The sequence below is a fragment of the Hyperoodon ampullatus genome, assembly GCF_949752795.1.
Source record: "Hyperoodon ampullatus genome assembly, chromosome: 3".
NCBI lineage: Eukaryota > Metazoa > Chordata > Mammalia > Artiodactyla > Ziphiidae > Hyperoodon > Hyperoodon ampullatus.
The window spans coordinates 2,097,958-2,119,269 of NC_136916.1; the positions used below are offsets into that span (position 1 = coordinate 2,097,958).

General features: G+C 39.1%; 1 protein-coding gene across 1 annotated transcript in view; it reads left to right on the forward strand.

Moving 5' to 3' along the window:
• Nucleotides 1–1,344: 1,344 nt before the first annotated feature.
• MTPAP (mitochondrial poly(A) polymerase) overlaps nt 1,345–21,312 on the forward strand; it is a gene marked incomplete at its 5' end in the record, with an annotated part of 32,418 nt that continues 12,450 nt past the window's right edge. Inside the window, 6 exons of the mRNA XM_079699270.1 lie at nt 1,345–1,498; nt 7,010–7,182; nt 7,707–7,940; nt 9,237–9,461; nt 15,494–15,705; nt 18,931–19,157. Coding sequence (XP_079555396.1) covers nt 1,345–1,498; nt 7,010–7,182; nt 7,707–7,940; nt 9,237–9,461; nt 15,494–15,705; nt 18,931–19,157 — 1,225 coding nt within the window. The remainder of the gene's footprint in view (nt 1,499–7,009; nt 7,183–7,706; nt 7,941–9,236; nt 9,462–15,493; nt 15,706–18,930; nt 19,158–21,312) is intronic.

Here is a 21,312-nt window from a genome sequence, read left to right on the forward strand (position 1 = left end):
ATTCTACTGAGCAAAAATAGAATGGAATAAGAAAACACAATGGAAAATGAGAAGTATTGGACAAGAATGTGCAGAAATTTGAGAAGTATTGGACAAGAATGTGCAGAAATTGGAACACTCATACACTAGTGATGAGAACGAAAATGATGCAGCTGCTTTGGAAAATAGCCTGCAGTTCCTCAAAAAGTTAAAACATATGACCCAGCAATTCTACTCCTAGGTATACACCCAAGAGAAGTGAAAACATATGTTCACACAAAAACTTGTACATGAAAGTTCAGAGCAGCACAAAAAGGTGGAAACAACCCAAAACAAACAGCCCAAATGCCCCTTAAGTGATGACAGGGTAACCACCTGTGGCATATCCATACAATGGAGTATTATTCAGCCATAGAAAGGAATAAGGTACTGATAGATGCTACAACATGGACGAACCGTAAAACCATATACCAAGTGAAAGAAGCCAGTCACAAAAAAACACACATTGTATGATTCCACTTGTATGAAGTGTCCAGAAAGGCAGTTCCGAGGAGACACACAGTAGGTACGTGGTTATTTAGGGCTGGGGGGAGTGTGGTGATTAGGGGTGGTAGCTAGCCGGCACAAGGTTTCTTTTGGAGGTGATGAGGTGTTATAAGCATGATTGTGATTACTGCCCATCTCTGTGAATATACTAAAAACCATTGAATGGTACACCTAAAGGGGTGAATTGTGTAGTATATGACTTAAATCTCAGTCAAACTGTTACAGAAAGAGTGAAAGAGGGAGCGAGGGGGAGAGGGAGGAAGGAAGAAAGGGGAGGAAAGGAGGGAAAGAAAAAAACCCTGTATAAGGAAACCTAGGTTTAACTTCCATTTCTGCCCCTGCCTGGCTGTAGAACTTTAGGAATGTTACTCAACGTCTCTATGCCTTAACCTCCCCATAAATAAATGGAGATAAGAGTTCCTACGTCACAGGCCTGTTGTAAGGATTAAAAAAGTCAACCCACGTAGAGCACTTAGAACAGTGTTTGGTAAAGAAAAAGTGTTATCGTTTATCATCTTCTTAGATTCGCAAGTCAGTGCTCCTTCCTCATGCCCTTGCTCTCTGGTTCTATTTTCGTGACTCAATTTGAAAAGAGTAGGTGGGGTGCTCGTTCTCCTGGGAGCCTTCTTTTAGAGAACCGTGGGAGAGGGGAAATCAGACACGTGCGAAAGCCTCATTCAAGCAGCAACTCGCTTTCTTGTATAAGCGAACGTCTTTCGCCTAGTTTGACCCTCTAGGCTTCCCATCCTTTCCCCATCTCCTCCGCGCGCATGCGCGGAAGCCCGGCGCCCTTTCGTCCGCGCTCCTGCAGGTTTGATGATGGCGGCTCGTGGTTTGGGGCTGTTGACCCGTTTGCCCCTCCGTGCTCAGAGAAGTCAAGTCCAGCGTCCTCTCCGCAGGCTTCTCAGTTGCCCAGGAACGGTGGCCGCAGCCCTCGGGAGGGAAGAGCAGTCCTCGGGGAGCGCGGAGACAGGTGTGGCGCCGGGGCTGGGGCCGCGGGCGGGCGCAGGGCCAGTGGGAGCGGCGTGGGGACCGCACGGCAGTGTCCCGGCCTCGCTCGGGGGATCTAGGGCCGCCGCCGTGGCTCGTGGTGGTGGCGACGGCGCGGCGGCGGCGGCGCGGTGTGGGACGTTCCTTCCTTCAGAAACTGCGTGCCCAGTGATGAAGTCGTTCAGAGCTCCGCAGTGCAAGCCAGGAGCAGAGTTGGCTAGTGTCTGACAGTTGGGCAAAACGTTGTTGCCAGTTACGGTAGTGATGCCACAGTTGAGCCAGTCGCTTCTTCGTTCACAGATGTAACTGAGGTTGATGCTCGCAAGTTGTCGATGGAGGCCGAGCGACGTGAAGCCTTGATGAATAACCAGGACCCCTGGTCCTCTAGTGGAGGCTCTACCTCAGCAATTACTGACGTTTGCTTTGTTCTTCTGGCCGTTTTGAGCAGAATCAGCTTGGTAACAGATTGGCCTGGGCTGGAACAGGCAGGCGTTCCAAGTTTATAGGCTGGTGTGTTGAGAAGTCCAGTCCCCCCTCTTATGATCTAAGAGCTGTGTTTATGTTATTTACAGTTCTTAAAACAGGCTGGCAGGGTTGTACCACGGTCTCCATTTTAGAGATGGAGACAGAGGCGCAGAGAGCTAAGGGACTTGCCGCTGAGTTAATTTAGAGCTCGAGCCCCGCTGGTAAATAAAGGGTGTTGATTTCTACCATTTCTTGGAGCTGTAGTTTTAAGGTATGAAATTATTTGTGGGAACAGTTCTAAAGAAGGCTAAACAAGTACGGTATTTTCCCCTAAAATAAATGATAGGGTTGCTGTCCTCATCAGACTGTATGAGAGACTCATATTGACAGAGAGTTGGAAATATCACTTACTATGACAGTTCATTGAAATGCTGATTGGACTGTATTTAGTAGAAGCTGTTTCTGTTAAAAACTCTTAAGTGACTGAAAATGTGAGTAAGGCTTTTGCCAAAGGAGCTATTGTGATTTAACATGTGTATAGTGGTTTAAATTTTAGAGTATTTTCATATGCTCTTTGAGATATAAAACTCTGTGAACTAGGTTTGGAAGGAAGTATTATTACTCCATTTTATACATGTGGAAACAGGCTGGTACAGGTGGCTGGTAAATGGATAATGCTTAGCTATTCCATAGCAAAGGTGAGAATAAACCCTTCTGATTCCAAGGCTTCACTTAGTAGAACTTTGTTGTTTTTCTCAGGAAATGTGTTTCATTTTGTATCATTAGGATAATATGACTGGCTAAATATCCAGGGACTCTTGTGAGGCATAACAAGTAACAAAATCCTCATTTGAATTTCTTTTCCATTTTTAAAGAGAAGAAGGTGATTATATAACTCACTTAGAAGCATATACTTTTATAATTAGAAGGAAATTGAGAAATCTCCAGTTCAGTTTTTCACTGTGTGAGAACTCATTGCCAAAAGTTTGCTAGTTATATTTTATAGTAGCAAGGAACACGCTGTTTCATACATCAGTCAGTTCCATTTTGATCGGGCTGTAATGGCTGAGAAATATTTATAATGAGCTAAATCTGCTAACTTCCCATTTCCCCGTTGGTCTTAGTTTTGACGTAGCTTTCACGTGAGTAGTGGAAAGAACCCTGATTTAAGAACAAGAATATGCAGTGTGTTGTGCAGGACTCTTTGGGTGCATGGGACAGAAACGAACTCAAACTTGCTTAAGTAGAAAAGGGAGGACATACCAACCATGTAACCAGTCTCCAGAAAGAGACGTGACTGCTTTAATAAAGTCACCTGGATGGATGCGGTCAGAGGGAAGTATTGTTTCCTCACCTATTGTTTGGTGGCCTCCTATCTCGGGTTCTTCTTCTCCAGTGGGTTCTTGATGGCGATGGCCACTAGCAGCTTGCAGCTTTCTCCAAAGAGAAGAATAAAATGGTCTTTTGCCTAAATTTGAAAGATTTGAAAGATTTTAAGAAAGAGCTGTTGATCATCACAGCCGCACCTCCTGGACCAAGAGGAGTTGTTTAAAATCCTCTGACAGCCCTGGCCCGCCTAGTGGGGTGTGATACTGGATAACTGCTGACACCGCCCCTGTCCGCCAGCCACACAAGCAGCCTTGTGCTGTTAGCAGAACAAGGAGGACAGATGCCGGGCCACCAAACAGCAGCTAAACTCTACGGAAGGCTACGCAGCTTGTTAGATGTTTGCCTTTGTGATGCTTTTTCACCAGTAACGCTGCCTGCCCTGTTTATCTCGAAAGGTTATTGTGAGACTCAGAAGAGTGTTTCTGTGAACACTGGCAAGTGCTGCAGCGGTGGAAGGACAGCTGTCACTTCTCATGAGTTTGTTTCCAGGTTGTACATCCCCGCTTTATCTACAGTAATTCTCTGTCAGTTTCTAGACCTTCATTCTCCTCTCCAGGCGCTCTCTGGTTCCTCAGAACCCTTCATGTCCGTTACGTCTGGAACGGAGCATGTGCTCCGTGTGTGGCCTGACCAGTAAATAGGAAAGAAGTGCTCTTACCCCCTTGGATTCGGATTTTATATCTATATCTGTCTTCTCCCTTTCCTCGCCCCAGAAGTTAAGACATTCCCTTGGCTCATTTTGAGCTTTCATCAAATCAGACTTTTGGTCTTCTTTTGTTCATTTACTGCTGGCTGAATCCCTCCCCCCCATTATGTGCTTGTGTCTTTATGTTTTTTTTAATTCTAAACGCAGGACAATATGTTTTGTGCTTACGCTTATCAAATTATGTTATCAAGACAGTTGCAAATTTGAGTCTGTCTTAAAATACTAACACTTACTAGTTTTTCCTCCCAACCTTGTGTTGTTTGTAGGTTTGACAAGCCTTTTGCAAGGTCATGTACTTACGCTACCTGAACTTTCTGTCCCCTTCGAGCCTTTGTCCCGTCTACCCCGTCGTGCCTCCTGCTGTTCAGGGTTAGCGCCGTCGGTCCTGTCCAAGCCCCATCTGTCATCTGACTTCTCTGTCTCCCTCTCGCACCCGTCCCTGCTCTTCCCCAGTGATCCAGCTGCAGGGGTACCTGCATAATAGTGCAAAACGTTGTATACCAGTGATACTGCAGTATTGCTTGTGATAGCAAAAAAGGTAAACCATCTCAGCATTTATCAGAAGACTGATTAAATTATCGTAAACACCTAAGAATGTTTATGCAGTTATTTTAAAAATGAGGTAAATATATATCTACTGACAAAAAGATATCAACAATGTATTAAAATTTTAAAAGCCTATTACAGAAGAGAATGTATAGTACATTTTCAGTAATTGTGTGAAAAATGTTTATCTCCGGAGAGATACAAATGTATATGTTTATATATGCCTTGAAAATGTCTGGAAAGGTAAATATCAGACCTGATAAGTGGGTATTGGAGAGAACTAGGGGAGGATTTATACTTTTACTCTATGAAATTTTACATCTTGACTTTACTTTTACAGTAAGCAATTAGACATCAGTGTAGACTCAGTAAACATCAGAGACAAGAAGATAGAGGTGGTGATGACAGCTGGAAAAGTGGGTGAGAAAAGCCTGGACCATAAAGAAAGAAGGACCAGTTGGAAGGGCTGTCAGTAGACTGAGGTCAAAGTGAGTAAGAGTAGTCCCTGCCCTCAGCATGGAAGACAGATATCCTTCCACGCTGTTAAGGAAGCACAGCACCGTGAGTGACCTTCTTCCATAGGTGTTGAAGTGAGGTAGTGCCGAGGTGGAAGCAGTTCTGCCGAGGAGAGTCAGCTCTTCCCAGAGCTGAGCACGGTTTGGAGGATGAATGGGAGTTTGCAGGGCAGAAAATGAGAAGGTGGGCGTTCCAGCCAGAGAGGGGAAGACGTGAAGAGTTCAGAGTGTGTGTGGCGGTGCCGTGTGAAGAGCGCCGCGCGCGAGCAGCGTGGAGGAGGTGGGGCTGAGGTTGACGCGGCTGAGGAGGGGGCCGAGGTGCCGGCAGCTTTATAGCCGGGCTGTGGGGCTCAGACCTCCTCACGGATGCGGCAGGGAAGTCAGAGAAGAAGACTTTCTAAAAACGATTACCTTAGAAAGATGCCTTTGGCAGCAGTGTGGAGAGTGGCTTGAGAAGGACAAGACTGGAGCGAATGAGACCAGTTTAGCCATCAGGCTGCTGTGTTCCAGGCTGAAATGAGAGATGATGTTGAAGAATTGGCATCCGGAGTAGAGAAGAGGACGCGTATTTAAGAGATGCATGTTTAGCATCTCTACAGTGAGTGGAGGGAAGACGCGCAGTACCTTTGATCAGTTGTTAGAAACGTGGAGTAAGGCGGGGCCAAGAGTGCTGCTGAGTGAGGCCTGCCTCTAGCGGGGGCGGCCCCGCAGGCCGGAGGGTCCCACCGGCCCTTACTGCCTGCCTTCCTCTGTCTTGTCCGTGAGGATGTCTTGGGGTTTGCTGAAATGAAGGTTCAGTGTGTGCAGTATTTCCTTTATCCATTAGTTTTGTGACCTTTTGAAAGAAGATGAGGCTGAAAGCTTTTGCTGATTTCTGTGCATCGGTTACATTTAATCTCTTTGGAATTAGAACTTGAATGATTTTCTTTTTCCTTGTGTTTAGTTCACTTGTTGATCTTTGTGATCAGTGGATTATTTACTTCTTGCCTATCACAGCTCTTGCCTTCATTTCCTGTGATTGTAAACTCCCTAACCCCTGGGTGGTTTTTAATGGGGAAAAAAAACCCGTGTGTTTCTTTAGTAAAAAGTATCATGAGCTCTTTATGGGCAGCAACTACGGTTCGGGCTCTCAGATTTCCCTGTGATGCAGAGCACACAGGGAATGTGTACCAGTGATAGTTGGTAACTCATTGTTAATTGTTTGAGCCAGATCAAGACCCTTTACAGAGAAAAACTAATAACTTATTTTATTTTTTAAATATTAATTAATTAATTAATTTTGGCTGTGCCGGGTCTTAGTTACAGTGTGTGGATCTTCATTGCGGTGTGTGGAATCTTTTAGTTGCAGCATGCAGACTTCTTAGCTGCGGCATGTGGGATCTAGTTCCCCAGTGAAGAATCGAACCCCGGACCCCCTGCATCGCGAGCGCAGAGTCTTACCCACTGGACCACCAGGGAAGTCCCAAAAACTAATAACTTACTTTAATACATTAAACTTCTAAACTCATTGTCTCGTTGCGCTCAGGCTTGTAATCATTTTTTTTAGGCTTTGGAATATTATAGCTTATACACACTTTGTATGTGTGTATTTGTGGAAGTGGCTTTACTTTTAAAATTTTGTGGAGTTCTCCCTTTTTAGCGCTATGCATTGAGTATAGTCAGTCAAAACAGAATGGACAATTTAATGGTAATCACAAGAGAATGGTAATAGGAAGACTGGAAATAGTATAGCTCCATCCTTATAAAGGAGAGGAAAGCAGACGAACTGAGGATAAAGTTGGTTGTGGTCAGGTGTAAAATCTTTATATACCATACCGAGAGATGCTTTGAATTTTACGTGTGTGTGTTGGGAATGTCTTTGTCTCATTCATAGGCTCTGAAGACAGGACTCCAAAAAAGACATTCTCTGAGGTGCAAAAAGAGAGACGAGAACAGGCCCAGCGGACTGTGTTAATCCACTGCCCAAATAAAATCAGCGAGAAGAAGTTTCTCAAGTACTTATCCCAACATGGATCTGTTAACAACCACTTTTTCTATGAGAGCTTTGTAAGTATTTGAAAAACAATCTAACTTAACATTAATACTTTTTTTTAAGTTATTTTTTGCTCTGTTGCCTCTGCAATATGGTAAAGTTAGATTCTTTTTTGATATCCTACATCTATCTTTGTCTAAATTTCTTCAATGAGTTTTTTTTTGATATGAAAATAGAAATCCTTATAGGAGTATCACAGAATTATAAGCATAATTATACCTGAATCATTTCATAATTTGAATACTTCAAATCGTTCCATTATCTTAGGTGTAGAAGCCAGTGGGAGATCTTTGTTTTGCCTTTTAATTTTCTATTTCAGCATTATTTTCAGCTTCTCTTAACTAATATCACTTTATAATGTTCCTTTTCTTAATCTACTTACAATGGTTAAAACCATTGCTCGTGTTAGAAGTGTGTCATTGTAAATTTTAAAAATTAGTATTTTGCCTGTTACAATAATTGCTTCAAAATATGAACTAAAATACTATGTTAAAAATAGTGTTTTGAAATGTGTTCTGTTCTTATGTTTTTGGTATAGGGTCTTTACGCTGTTGTAGAATTTAGTCAGAAGGAAAGTGTAGCTTCACTGCAGAATGTAACTCGTACTCCAAGCCTGGGCAAAGAGGCTGCAATTCCATTCAGATCACGTTACTTCAATTTAAAGTTGAAAACTCCATTAAGCCAGACTTCTGAACAGTCAAGTGTTCAATGTAGGAATCAGTCTTCTCCTTCAAGCAAGAAGCTTTTTGAATTACTTTGTTGTGCAGAAAGTGTAAGTTTATAGGTATACTTCCCCGACTTGATATGTGTGTGTGTTTGACTTGTTTTGTATATTGTAAGTTTTTATTATTAAATATTCATACTGAGTGAAAAGTAAAAGTAATCCTTCCCTACTCCCTGCCACCATATCCCATTTGTAATCCTCAGAAGGAACCACATTCTTCCAAAGTTTGGGGCCTTCGGATTATTCTGGCTTTCTTTCTCTTGTCAGCATGACATATAATTGTACATGGCATTCTTTTATAAATTTTAAAATATCTTATTTCTGGTTTTATCTCTTTTTTTCTGCTCTAGTAATGTTTATAGTAGTTTTGGTTTTTCTTACTCAGACTTGTCAAAGGTTTAGCTAGTCCTTTCCAAGAATATGTTCATGGTTTTAGTTATCAAAATACTATTTTGGGGGTTGATTTTCTAATTTTTAAAACTTTACTTCTAACCTTTTTGTATTTCCTCTACTTTCTGTTATTTATTTTTCTTGAGTTAAGTGTTTAGTTTGGTTATTTTCAATTTTATTTTCAAATGGTCATTTAAGGCTGTGGTTTTTTTTGTTTTTTTTGTTTTTTTTTTGCAGTACGCGGGCCTCTCACTGTTGTGGCCTCTCCCGTTGCGGAGCACAGGCTCCGGGCGCGCAGGCCCAGCGGCCACGGCCCACGGGCCCAGCCGCTCCGCGGCACGCGGGATCCTCCCAGACCGGGGCACGAACCCGCGTCCCCTGCACCGGCAGGCGGACTCCCAACCACTGCGCCACCAGGGAAGCCCAAAGCTGTGGATTTTATTTTAAATATTCAGCCCCAGCATGCCCCTTCACAGTGTGATCGTTTTATCACCAGCCTTCTAGGGAACGAACAGGACTGGTATTCTGAGGAACTGGGGGACCTTGGGCCTTCATTTCTCGAAAGCTTGCTTATTTCTGGTGTTACTTGCCTTTAACATTGGTTCTTCTCTCCCCCCAACTTCATTTAAATGTCCAGCTTTGTGGTTGCTTTGACCTCCTCTACTGGGGCATTTTACTGTTTTCATTTTCTAAAACAATACTTTATACTCAGGGCCTAAGAAAAATATTAGTTTTAATTCCAGCCAGCTTTTTTTTTTTTTTTTGCCGGTGTCCTCATTCCTTAGTGCTTTTTAAAGGGCATTTGTAAAATCCACTTTTAAGGCTACATGTAAAAAGATTGCATATTTTTAAGGTAGGTCTCCTAAGCCATCAAATTTCTAGAAGTAAAATGACAATTATTTTACATGACCTTAACATTTTCTATATTCTCTTGTTTTTGTTTTGGCCAGCTAGGTAGATGATCAGCTCAACACTCTCTTGAGGGAATTCCAGCTAACAGAGGAGAACACCAAGCTCCGATATCTCACCTGCTCTCTTATTGAAGATGTAGCAGCTGCGTATTTTCCGGACTGCACTGTTAGACCCTTTGGCTCTTCAGTGAACAGTTTTGGAAAATTAGGATGCGATTTGGACATGTTTTTGGATCTAGATGAAATTGAAAAATTTAGTACTCACAAGGTAATTACATTTCTTTAAATCACAAAGTTGTCAGAAAAAATAAAGGAAATCTTTGGATTTAATAAAATTACAACTTGATTTCTAAGCTTAAGAAACAATATGGTTAAGGAATAGGGTCTATTTGATACTGATTCTTTGGAATTGTAAAGTCTTTCTTTGTATTGGTCTAATATGTTATCATTCTTTTGTGAATATCTTAAACATGTAATAAAATGGTTGTTCTTTTTGAGGGTTGAGAATTTTTTGGGGTAGGCCAAGGTTACTTACTGTGTTATTCAGATTATGTGTGTATTAACTAATTTTTTCATCTGCAGGATCTAGTTAGTGAAATGCTTTTTACATCTCATTATTTTTGTTTCTCTTCATTTCTCAGAATTCTTTTGATTTTTGTTTTATTCAAAGACTATGTTAGCTACATATAGGTATATGATTATTATACCTTTTTATTGGGTTGTTCATTTATCATTAAATTTTGTCCATCATTTCTAAATGCCTTTTCTTTAAATTCTTTTTTGTTTGCTAAGATGGCTGCTTGTTACTTGTCTCACATACCTTCTCTTCCTACATCAGTATTTCCAGCCTTCACATATGTTGTTACATTTTGAGTATAAATAGCAGATCACTGAATTTTATGCTTTTACTCCAACCTGTGAGTCTTTTTATTTATTATTACTGGTAATTTTTGGATTTATTTCTACTGTCTTATTTTTTATTTCCTATTTTCCATGCTTTTTCTTTGCTTTTCATTCCTTTCCTTTCCTCCTCCTGTTGGATTCTTTCTTTATTCTGCCCTTTCCTCCCTTCCTGTCTTTCCTGTTACAGTTTAGAAATTGTATATCCCATTTATGTTCTTATTAACATGCATGTCTGACAGAGTAAACTTAATCAGTGTGTCTGTCATCATCCCAAACAATATGAGGTGCTTTAATTTCATTACAACTTTGATTTGAAAAGGCTTCTGTGTTTTTGTAAAACCTCAGGTTTTTAGGACTGTTCTTTCTTATGTATTTCAAACTAGTAATCATCTCTGTGTAGATGTCCAGTTGAAACTTCAAACTTAACATCTTGAAAACAAAACTTTATCTTCATCTCCTTGTAAATATTCTTTATAAGTTTTTATAAAAGTTCTTAGTTATGTGTCACATAGTAATCAGTGGCATTTTAGCTTTCCTGACATTTGCTGTCGTCTAAGCGAAGATATCTAAGCTAATCTTTCAGGTCTACCTCTTCATTTACATACTCAAAGCTATAGTGACACGGTCCCTTATAAATTCTCACTTAGATGATTGTAGCAACATCCTGCTTTCCACGTGCTTCTCGTGTCATGCCTTGGTATTCCAGCCCTCAGTCTCTGCTGGAGTTATCTTAAAACACAGATTGGATCATCCACAAGCTTAGAACAGTTCTTCGTTTTAACACAGAATTGAAATGATCTGTCTCATAATTCATTTTAGTAATCGTTTGTCTTTCTCTATCTTCACACACCCGGTTTTCCAATCACATCATTTAATTACCAGTTGTGGGGCACTTTTAGGATATGAATGGCGACTGAACCGTAGTTCTGTGTCTTCCCTGAGGAGTGCGCTGCCCTTCCACTCCTGACTACCATCCCTACACGGGTTTCAAGGCCTCGTTCTGACTCCACCTTCTTAAACCATACTTGATTTTTCCCTCTGCTCCAGTCAAAATTAATCACTCCTTTTTTGTAGTGTAACTCATATTTCTGTCTCCAGATCCCTTCTGTGTTAACATTTAGTTCGTGGTTGATCTGTGTCTCTCACTGTATCCTAAGCGTGGGCAGGGCAGGATCCGTGTCTGTTCATTTTGTCATCCCACACAGTGCCCGCCATACTTTATCTGCTCAGCATGTAATTACGTAGTTGAAACTGGCCAAGAAATACGAAACACATGAAAGTGAAACGGATCAGTCTGATTAAGACTAACATGTACTTGAAATTGTATTAAATTCCTGGCAGGGACACTTAAATTATGTTAGGCTATTTTTATATTAAATAAAAGACCTTGCCGAATAATTAAAGTGCATTATAATGTGTTGTAATGGTGAAAGCTTGGGCTCGGGAGTGCAGAATAGTAGTTCTTTTACTTACCAGCTGTGTGACCCTGGGAAAGTTATTTACCTTCTCTCTGCCTCGATTTTCCTAGCCATAAAATTGGGATAGTGCTATAATGCCAGCTCATGGAGTGTTTGAGAGGATTGCTAGACAGTAAGAAATACATTTTTTTCTGTTGGAAGCAGAGGAAGGAGTTGGAAACTTAGTTGGATCTTAGATTTCTGAAATAGAGAGCTGTTAGGAAAAGATATTTTAAAAGACAGTGCTCCAGTCTCACTAAACAATTTAACATTATTTCGTATGTAGGTTTAACTTATGCAGTGTTGTTATAAACATATACTCTGAAATATATGCTTGTTTAAGATTATAATAGCTTTGCTAATAGAAACATTTAAAAATGAAACATGAAAAACAGGAGCACTTTTATTTCTTTTTTATTTTTAAATAAATAAGAATAGATTTTAAAAAACCAGGAGCACTTTTGAACTCACCCTCCATAAAGCAGCTTCCTGACCACTGTCTGCAGGTGTGAGCCTCTCCCTCTTACCTCTTGGTGCTCTGTGTGTCCCAGCACTCCCCCTTGGTTTGTGGTTCTCTGGGCTTGTTGTATTCTTCAGCCTGAGTTGAGGGCAGTTAGGAAGAGGTTATAATATAACCTATACAGATTTTAACGTGATTTTTTTCCCCCACTTAATAGTGTCTCAGCAGTTCAGTCTACTGCATCCTTTTCAATGGATGCAGAATGTTCTGTTGAACGAATGTACCATGATTTACTTAACCAGTGCTTTATTTGTTAGACAGTTAGGGGATGGTGTCTTTTTTTCCCCACTTTATTGCCAACTACATTAGGTAATATTCTTAGGTTGTGCATAACAGAAACCAACCCAAAGCAGCTTAAACAAGCAAACAAAAGAAGTAGAGGGAGCATCCCAGAACCCAGGGTCAGGAATGTGGGTGAGTCTTAGGAAAGGACAGCACTAGGAAGTATAACCAATCAAGAGTCCACGAAGGGTTCTGTTTCTTCTCCACGTATTTGCTTTACTTAATATCTTCCTTCCCTTCACTGCCCTCTCCCCACCTGCTTCGATTTTCTTTACATTTTCATCCTCGTGGTGTAGACTGTGCCTGCCCCAAAGCTTCTGAGTTATATTTCAACCACGTGGTTGCCTCAGAGCCTCAGCCTCAGTTCCTGGTGGAGACGGCTGGCTGGATGAGGGTGTGCCCCTACAGTGCTCACATCAGCCGCCCTGCCAGGTCCACATGTGTTGTCAGGGCCTTGATCCTTTCAGGGGGACTGAGTTCTCAAAGAGGGCTAGGAGGCTTTATTAAGCTAGACAGAGCTCTTTTTTTTTTTTTTTTTTTTTTCATTATGCGGGCCTCTCACTGTTGTGGCCTCTCCCGTTGCAGAACACAGGCTCCGGACGTGCAGGCCCAGCGGCCATGGCTCACGGGCCCAGCCGCTCCGCGGCATGTGGGATCTTCCCAGACCAGGGCACGAACCCGTGTCCCCTGCATCAGCAGGCGGACTCTCAACCACTGCGCCACCAGGGAAGCCCTAGACAGAGCTCTTAAAAAGTATCTGCCACACAAATAACGCTGCAATGAGGGAACAGCTTTCCAAGTCAGCTCATCTGTATGAGCATTCCTTTGGGGTTATTTCCTAGGATTTTAATAGCTAATCAAAATCTTATTGATATGTATTTAAAATTTTGCTCTTTCAATACTAAAGTTGTCCCAAAAGTATGTCCCGGTGTACACTCCCGCTGACGGGATGTATGTGTTTCCCCGCACCCACCAGCGCTGGTCCTGTCACCCTTTTTGTCTTTGCCAGACTGATAAATGAAAAATCTCATTGCTGTTTTAATTTCCTCTTAGTTTCTGGACAACAAGAACATCTCTTTCTATGTTTCTTACTCATTTTTATTTCTTATGTTAGTTTCTTATTCAAGTGTTTTTGGCCATTTTTAGAATTGGGTGGGCTTTCCTCCCTTCCATTTGTACAAACCCTTCATAAATTAGGGAAGTTAGCCCTTTATATGACATGTATTATTGTCTTCATTTGTCTTTTATCTAGTAATGAATATATGCTTGGCCTGAAGATGGTTTTAATTTTTATTCATCCGTATCCTTTTGTGTGTTCTGGAATTTTGTGTCATGCTTAGAGAATCCTTCACTCTAAGACTGTAGAAACTTTCACCCATTGTGTTCTGGTACTTTATAGATGAAAACCTTTTATGTTTAAGTCTTTGGTCTGTGTTGAATTCACTTTGGTTTTGGACTCGAGTCTAGTTTACTGTTTTAATGGCCACTTGGCTCATTGTTTCAATAGCAATTTTCCCGCAGTAATTTGCAGAGTTCATTTTATTAACTATTAAATTTATGTAGTTAGGTCTGCTTGTACTGTTTCCTTCTATTGATCTACTGTCCTCGTGCATATATTTCCTGTTATAACTACTGTGGGTTTACAGATCTTATTAAAATGGAAAGGCTAACTTGGAAAGGGCACATGTATGTTCACAGAATTTATAGAATCTATGGTTCTACTATAGTATTACTTTATGATATATACTGTGGTATGTAAGTTAATTATAAAAAGCCAATGATTTTGCAGGTTAGTATTTTATACTCTATAGAGAAGCAAAAGAAAACTGAAGATTTTTTGAAAGTATTTTCATTGAAGTATAGTTGGTTTACAATGTTGTATTGATTTCTGGTGTCCAGCAAAGTGATTCAGTTATACATACATATATTCTTTTTCATATTCTTTTCCATTATGGTTTGTCACAGGATATTTAATACAGTTCCCTGTGCTATACAGTAGGACCTTGTTGTTTATTTTATATATAGTAACAATAGTTTGTATCTGCTAATCGTAAACTCCTAATTTATCCCTCCCCCACCCCCTTGGGTAACCATAAGTTGGTCTTCTATGTCTTCTGAGTCTGTTTCTGTTTTATAAATAAGTTCATTTGTATCATATTTTAGATTCCACACACAAGAGGTTTCACCTATTTGTCTTTCTCTTTCTGACTTCACTTAGTATGATAATCTCTGGGTCCATCCGTGTTGCTGCAGATAGCATTATTTTGTTCTTTTTAATGGCTGAGTAGTATTCCATTGTGTGTGTGTGTGGGTGTGTCACATTGTCTTTATCCATTCATCTGTCGATGGACACTTAGGTTGCTTCCATGTCCTGGCTATTGTAAATAGTGCTGCAGTGAACATTGTGGTACATGACTCTTTTTGAATTATGGTTTTCTCAGGGTATATGCCCAGTAGTGGGATTGCTGGGTTGTATAGTAGTTCTATTTTTAGTTTTTTAAGGAACCTCCATACTGTTCTCCATAGTGGCTGTATCAGTTTCCATTCCCACCAACAGAGTAGGATGGTTCCCTTTTCTACACACCCTCTCCAGCATTTATTATTTGTCGACTTTTTAATGATGGCCATTCTGATGGGGGTGAGGTGATACCTCATTGTAGTTTTGATTTGCATTTCTCTAATGATTAGGGATGTTGAGCATCTTTTCATGTGCTTCTTGGCCATCTGTATGTCTTTGGAGAAACGTCTATTTAGGTCTTCTGCCCATTTTTTGATTGGGTTGTTTGCTTTTTTGTTATTGAGTTGTATGAGCTGTTTGTATATATTGGAAATTAAGCCCTTGTCGGTCACATCGTTTGCAAATATTTTCTCCTAGTCTGTAGGTTGTCTATTTTGACAGCTGAAGATTTTTGGTCTGCTTTTGGCTGTGATTGCATGAAGAATTTTTTGTGTATGTGTTTGTGTGGTTATTGATTTTGTTTGTTTGTTTTGGCTTTTGTTGGTGTGTGTGTGTGTGTGTGTGTGTGTGTGTGTGTGTGTTTTGGCCAGAAATGACTTAGAGCATCCTTTTAGAAAAGTTTTTTTAAGAAATTCCTTTTTTATGAAAAGCTCCTATTTACAAATGTTTTTATTATTCAGGCCTCAGGAAATTTTCTGATGGAATTTCAAGTGAAAAATGTCCCTTCAGAAAGAATTGCAACACAGAAGATCCTGTCTGTGATAGGAGAATGCCTTGACCACTTTGGCCCGGGCTGTGTGGGAGTACAGAAAATACTAAATGCTCGGTGTCCCCTTGTCAGGTTCTCACACCAGGCCTCTGGATTTCAGTGTGATTTGACTACTAACAATAGGTATGGTCTCTTATTTATTACCTTAAATGTGAATGTTATAAGGTATTAGCATAGTTTTTCTTGTACAGAAACAATGGCTTTCGACTCTTTTATATGCTTTAATAATATATTTTTTTAAATTTGAACACTTGAATTGAAAAGTAGAGTTTTCAATTATTAAAATGTTAACATGCCTAACTAACATCTTCTGAGAAGACTTGTGTTTCATTGTTCGTACTTACGTAGCCTGATAACAACTCAGAAATTCCGAAGTATATAGCCTTCTAGCGCACTTGGAAAATAAAGCAGTACCTTGGGTTTGTGCTCTCAGCTGCTTCCAGATGCAGTCGACTGTGTGTCCAAACAAAGGTAGCATTTGCTTAAGTCAGACGGTGGTCTGAGCAGCCTAATGAGACTGCGTAGTTTTTCTTCAGCATGTTTTCATTTTATTATCAACCTGTTTGCTTTAAAACACATGGGATGAGAATGACAAGTTCTTTTATACTCTGACGACTTTTCTTTGGTTCTCAGTAGGGAAGACGTCTCAGCTGAGGAGTTTGTTTCTTTATACTCTAGTATGCTCATTGCATGCGTTTGGTTTCACTGTACTATCTGCTAGATACATAATCAGAACTACAAAAATAGATTCAGAAAATCCAATCTAGAGCAGTTTTGATTAAACTCAAGTGTTCACTAACAAGTCAGTGCTAAGTACTTTTGAATAATAAAAATATATACTGTATTTCTATCATTACTATATTTTCTTTATAGTATGTAAATAGAATAAAATGACCTTTTTTTAGAGGTGAAAGATTACATCATTAATTTTTTTTTTTTTTTAGCGAGAAACACCTTTATATAAATCCACACAATCAGAATAGTTTTTAAACTATTGAAATTTTTTTTCACACATACACACTGTATTTTATTTTTACAAGAGATACATAGACTGACACCAAGCATTGTAAATGGATGACCCCAACAAAAGCAACAATGATTGCAATTACCACACACGAAACACACTCATACTGTGTCATAATATTGACATTCAGTCCAGTAATCCTCCACTGTAACAGCTCCTTTACTTTGCAGTGAAAATTGATTGGTATATTTTTTGCCTTTGAGTCCTTGTGGGATTGTTTTTTTTTTATTCAAACAGAAAGTCACAAAAATTATAATCATCCTCATCAGTTCACTCAGTCCCATGTAATTAATTTTTTTTATCTTGATCTTTTGTTAGCACTTTTATGAATTCATCAGTTTTCCATTAGAGTTCTGAAAATGCTTATTCATTCAGTTCAGCAGTATAGTCAGTTATCAGAAACCTGTACTTGTCAGAGTCTTTTCCATGAATTCCTTAAAGATGAAACCCTTTTATGGGAACATATTTGCAAAAGCATCAGAGTACACCCAGAACTGTCCGTAAATGACAAAAGACTTAAAAATGACCACAGTTAAAGATTTGATGAAAGTTCATAATAATGCAATTGACAAGGAAATTTAGTTATTTCTGAGATATACATTTTAAAGTAATAACTAGAATTATGACATAACATTATACCAGAACATATAAGATTGTTAGAAATTTCATGTAATGTCTGAAACATTTATATTAACATATTTCCATACAAATAACCCATAGAAAGTTTAGTATTAGTTGTTTTTTGTTTGTTTGTTTGTTTATACAGCAGGTTCTTATTAGTCATCAATTTTATACACATCAGTGTATACATGTCAATCCCAGTCGCACAATTCATCCCACCACCATCCCCACCCCCCCACGGTTTTCCCCCCTTGGTGTCCATATGTTTGTTCTCTACATCTGTGTCTCTAAAAGGACATTTATCTTTGTAATAGTGTTATTTTCATGGTCTTGTTGGTATAGTTTTAAAAATTTTGTTTTAATATGCTTCAGGTTTTTATACTCTCATTGTTTTATTATATCAGATACCTTGCACTATTTGATATTTATTTTTCAGCTTAATTTACCTTCATTTACATGGATAAGACATTTAATCACCATGAATTTCTAATTTGACATTTCTCCTCTTTTCCTTAAACTCAGGAAGTAAATGCCATCCATGGTGGTACTTAGTAGACAGTTTGGAGTTGATACTGTGAAATGATGCTGTGCCCTCTCTCAGCTCTTTGAGTAATTAAAAAACATGTCTTGATCAGTAGGCGATAAATTTTAAAATAATTTTTATAATTCTTTGCACTGTAACATTATGACTAGAAAACTTACTGAAAACAGGCTCTGAAGATGGATTTCTTAATAGACGTTTTATCTTCATGGATTGTGGTTTTTATAAATATTAAACTTAAGTGATTTTGGCTGGATTTTAAGACATTTATACTTGCTTGATACAATAAGTAGAATGTTTTCCTTGTCTGTCAAAGGACTAGATAACCCCCATTTCCCATTCTAAAGCGTCCTGATGTCGATGATAAAGTATAAGGTTGTTTCACCTATAATCTACAATGAGATCAAATTGTTTTTGAAATTCAGTTATCAGGAAATCTTTACCCTGGAAGAATTATCATGTTTCTCCTTGTGGCCTGTGTAAATCCTACAAATGACCGCATTTCGTTTCTAGCTACTTCTGATAGGAAGATCAGAAATAAACTTGCAGCTCAAATTTTAATTAATCTGCAGAACCATCGGGCTGGAATGCCTACAGCCCGAATACGTTCTGGTGCTGACTTTGTTCATTTTGTCTATATCTTCTCTGATCTAAATTTCTAGACTCATACCTGGACAATTTACTATAGGGGTTCTTAAATGCCCCCTAAAAACACTGGAAAAGCAATGGGTGCAACAAATAAACACATGAACTGATAGCTCAAAAAAAAAAAAGGACTAGATAATCCAGGTGTGCAACTGAAGTGTGAAGTGTCTTATTTACAGATGTGCTGGTGTCTTTACTGATAGTTAATAAAGGGTGCTTAGATAGTATTTCACTTATTAGGTCATGTTTAGGAACTTTGATTTAAAAATTTAAAGCTTTTAGAACTGCATCGTGGTTGTCAGCAGTTAAAAGAATGTTTTAAGGGTAATGAAAGTATAACCATTCATGTTAAATTTTATATTGCAAATACATAATGCTTTTGATGATCTGCTCTTGTTATTCTGAATATGTTCAGATAGAGTAAGATATTTAGATATGTCCCCAGGTATGTGTTTTATTCTACTCTAGGATCATAATTTGGGGGTTTGAAAATTCCTGTTATTTTTCTCTTTTGAAGGATTGCCTTGAAGAGTTCTGAACTCCTTTATATATATGGTGCCCTGGACTCCCGAGTGAGAGCCTTGGTGTTCAGTATCCGATGCTGGGCTCGAGCACATTCGTTAACGAGTAGTATTCCTGGTGCTTGGATTACAAATTTCTCCCTTACTGTGATGGTCATCTTTTTTCTCCAGAGGAGATCACCCCCTATTCTTCCAACACTAGACTACCTAAAAACCCTTGCAGGTGAGACTAGAAGCATCTATTTTCTCTCTGACGTTTGAATGGATAGAATTACCATGTGTTATCAAAACCATGTGTGTGTGTTTGGTGGTCATGTATTTTCAAAGCCTTATGATTCTAAAATTTAAGAGCTTTTAATTTTCTTAATGTCCACCAGGGGTCATGAGAGCAGATGATTTGTGAAGCTGAGGCCTTTAGAATTTTTTGAGAGTTCTGTCTTGTGTCAGTTGGCAATGTTGTTTACAGCCTCCTGAGCCAGTTGGAACCTCTCCCTTGGTTTACCAAGCTTGGAATGACCTTGGAAAAAAATATATCCCAGATGCAGCTTCTGATAGGATCCCAGCTTCAGAGATGGCTTTCCAAGTCTGAAGCTATTTCCAGATTTCTCTTAGAGATGCTAAAAACTGTTTCATGATGTTGTTTTGGTTTTTTTGTTTTAGCATCTTTATTGGATCATAATTGCTTTAGAGAGATCCTAACTTTTTTTTTTTTGGTTAAAGCTTATAAGGAATCATAGGTAAATGGTTTTAAAATTAGTATACTATTTAATTTATATTTTAAATAAATTGAAATTTTGATAGACTGCTGGATAAGATACTAAAGTATTACAGTCCTAAATTCTAAAAGGAAGATAATTCAGGGATTTACTCAAAGTGTATATGCACTCCCATCTTCTTCCCCTCCTATATATTGCTGCCAAATAATTATTTTAAAGGACATCCCTGCATCGTCCCTGTTTAAAATCACCTTAAAGGAATTTTATTCCCTATAGAATAAACCTCAAGCAGCTGACTTAGCTTGGTGTTTAAGATTTTCACCTGTAGCCATATCCAATTTTTCCAACCTCTTCTCCTACCATTTCTCTTCATGTGTTCCCTTCCATGAAGGGAACATAACGTAACATTTCATAACATTTCCTCTTAGCTCTTTCATTTATGCTGTGTGTTTTTCTTCCTAGAATGTGCCTTTTCTTCTCTAAATTCTTTTAAGTTCTCTTCCATGCCACTTTTCCTTATTATTCAAATTAGAAGTAATCTCTTCTTTCCTGTGTACACTGTAAGTGATGGTACAGCTTGAAAGTAAGCTTTAAAAAAAGCTCCATGTGGCAGGTTAATGGAAAGTAGCAAGTTTTCAGGGAGGTGGAGTTGTGAGCCTGTGTCTCATCTTTGAGGTTGGAATAAAGGGCATCGTCCGTGCCGGTGCTCATCTTATCGTTTGGTGTCATTCATTCACTAAAGATCTGTTGGTCACTTACTATGTGTCAGGTGAGATTTTTGGCACAGACGATGTTCTCAGGTAACTCAATCTAGTAAAGAGGTAAGAAACAAACAGAAAACATGGGTAGATCTCACCACTAAGCAACCGGGAAATAGCACTTCCTGTTCAATCCGTGCTGTGTGCCCTGATGCTTATGACTGCTCTCCTAGAAACCATTTTGGGGAAATATGGAATTTTGGAGTTCAGAAGCTAAGATAAGAAAGAGTAGAAGCTGAAAAAAAGGAGGAATTGAGGCAGGTTTATGTTGGGGGCTGACTGCTGCTAACATCGTGATTGTTCTCTTCCAGTCTAACAAGTGCTGCCACCCTGCCACGCTCAGGCCCCTCGCACCCCTGCCCCGGGAGGTTTATACTGCTTCTCTCCTTCCCACTGCTCCATTCTTAACAGTGATTTTTGGAAATTCATGTCTACTTGTAGTATTCTCTCTCTTCAAATCCTTCAGTAATTTCCTAGTATCTTTTTTTTAATTTCCACTAATTGTTTCAGGAAAAGAATATGATTTGTGAACGAATTAAAAATGACATGTTGAGTTTTTATTCCAAATCTATTTTAAACCAAATTTAAATTTATGCACATCTTACGGCATCAAAACGGACAAAACTAGCTTGGGAATTCCTTCATTTTCTACTTAAAAATACCAAATTAGTTGTTGAAAATTCTTCATGTTAGTTTTTAAACATGGTCAGAGAAATTTTGGGGCCATTTCAGTTGCTTCTTTCCACATAGCACATTATAGGTGTGAATTGCCAATAAATGTAAAGCGAATTTGATATAATTGTTGGTACTTTTTTATCTTTGGTTTTTAAAGTTCTAGTGAAATCTTGAACTTGTAAAAGAATTTTTTATGGATGAATGCATATGAAGGATGTGGTGAAGATGA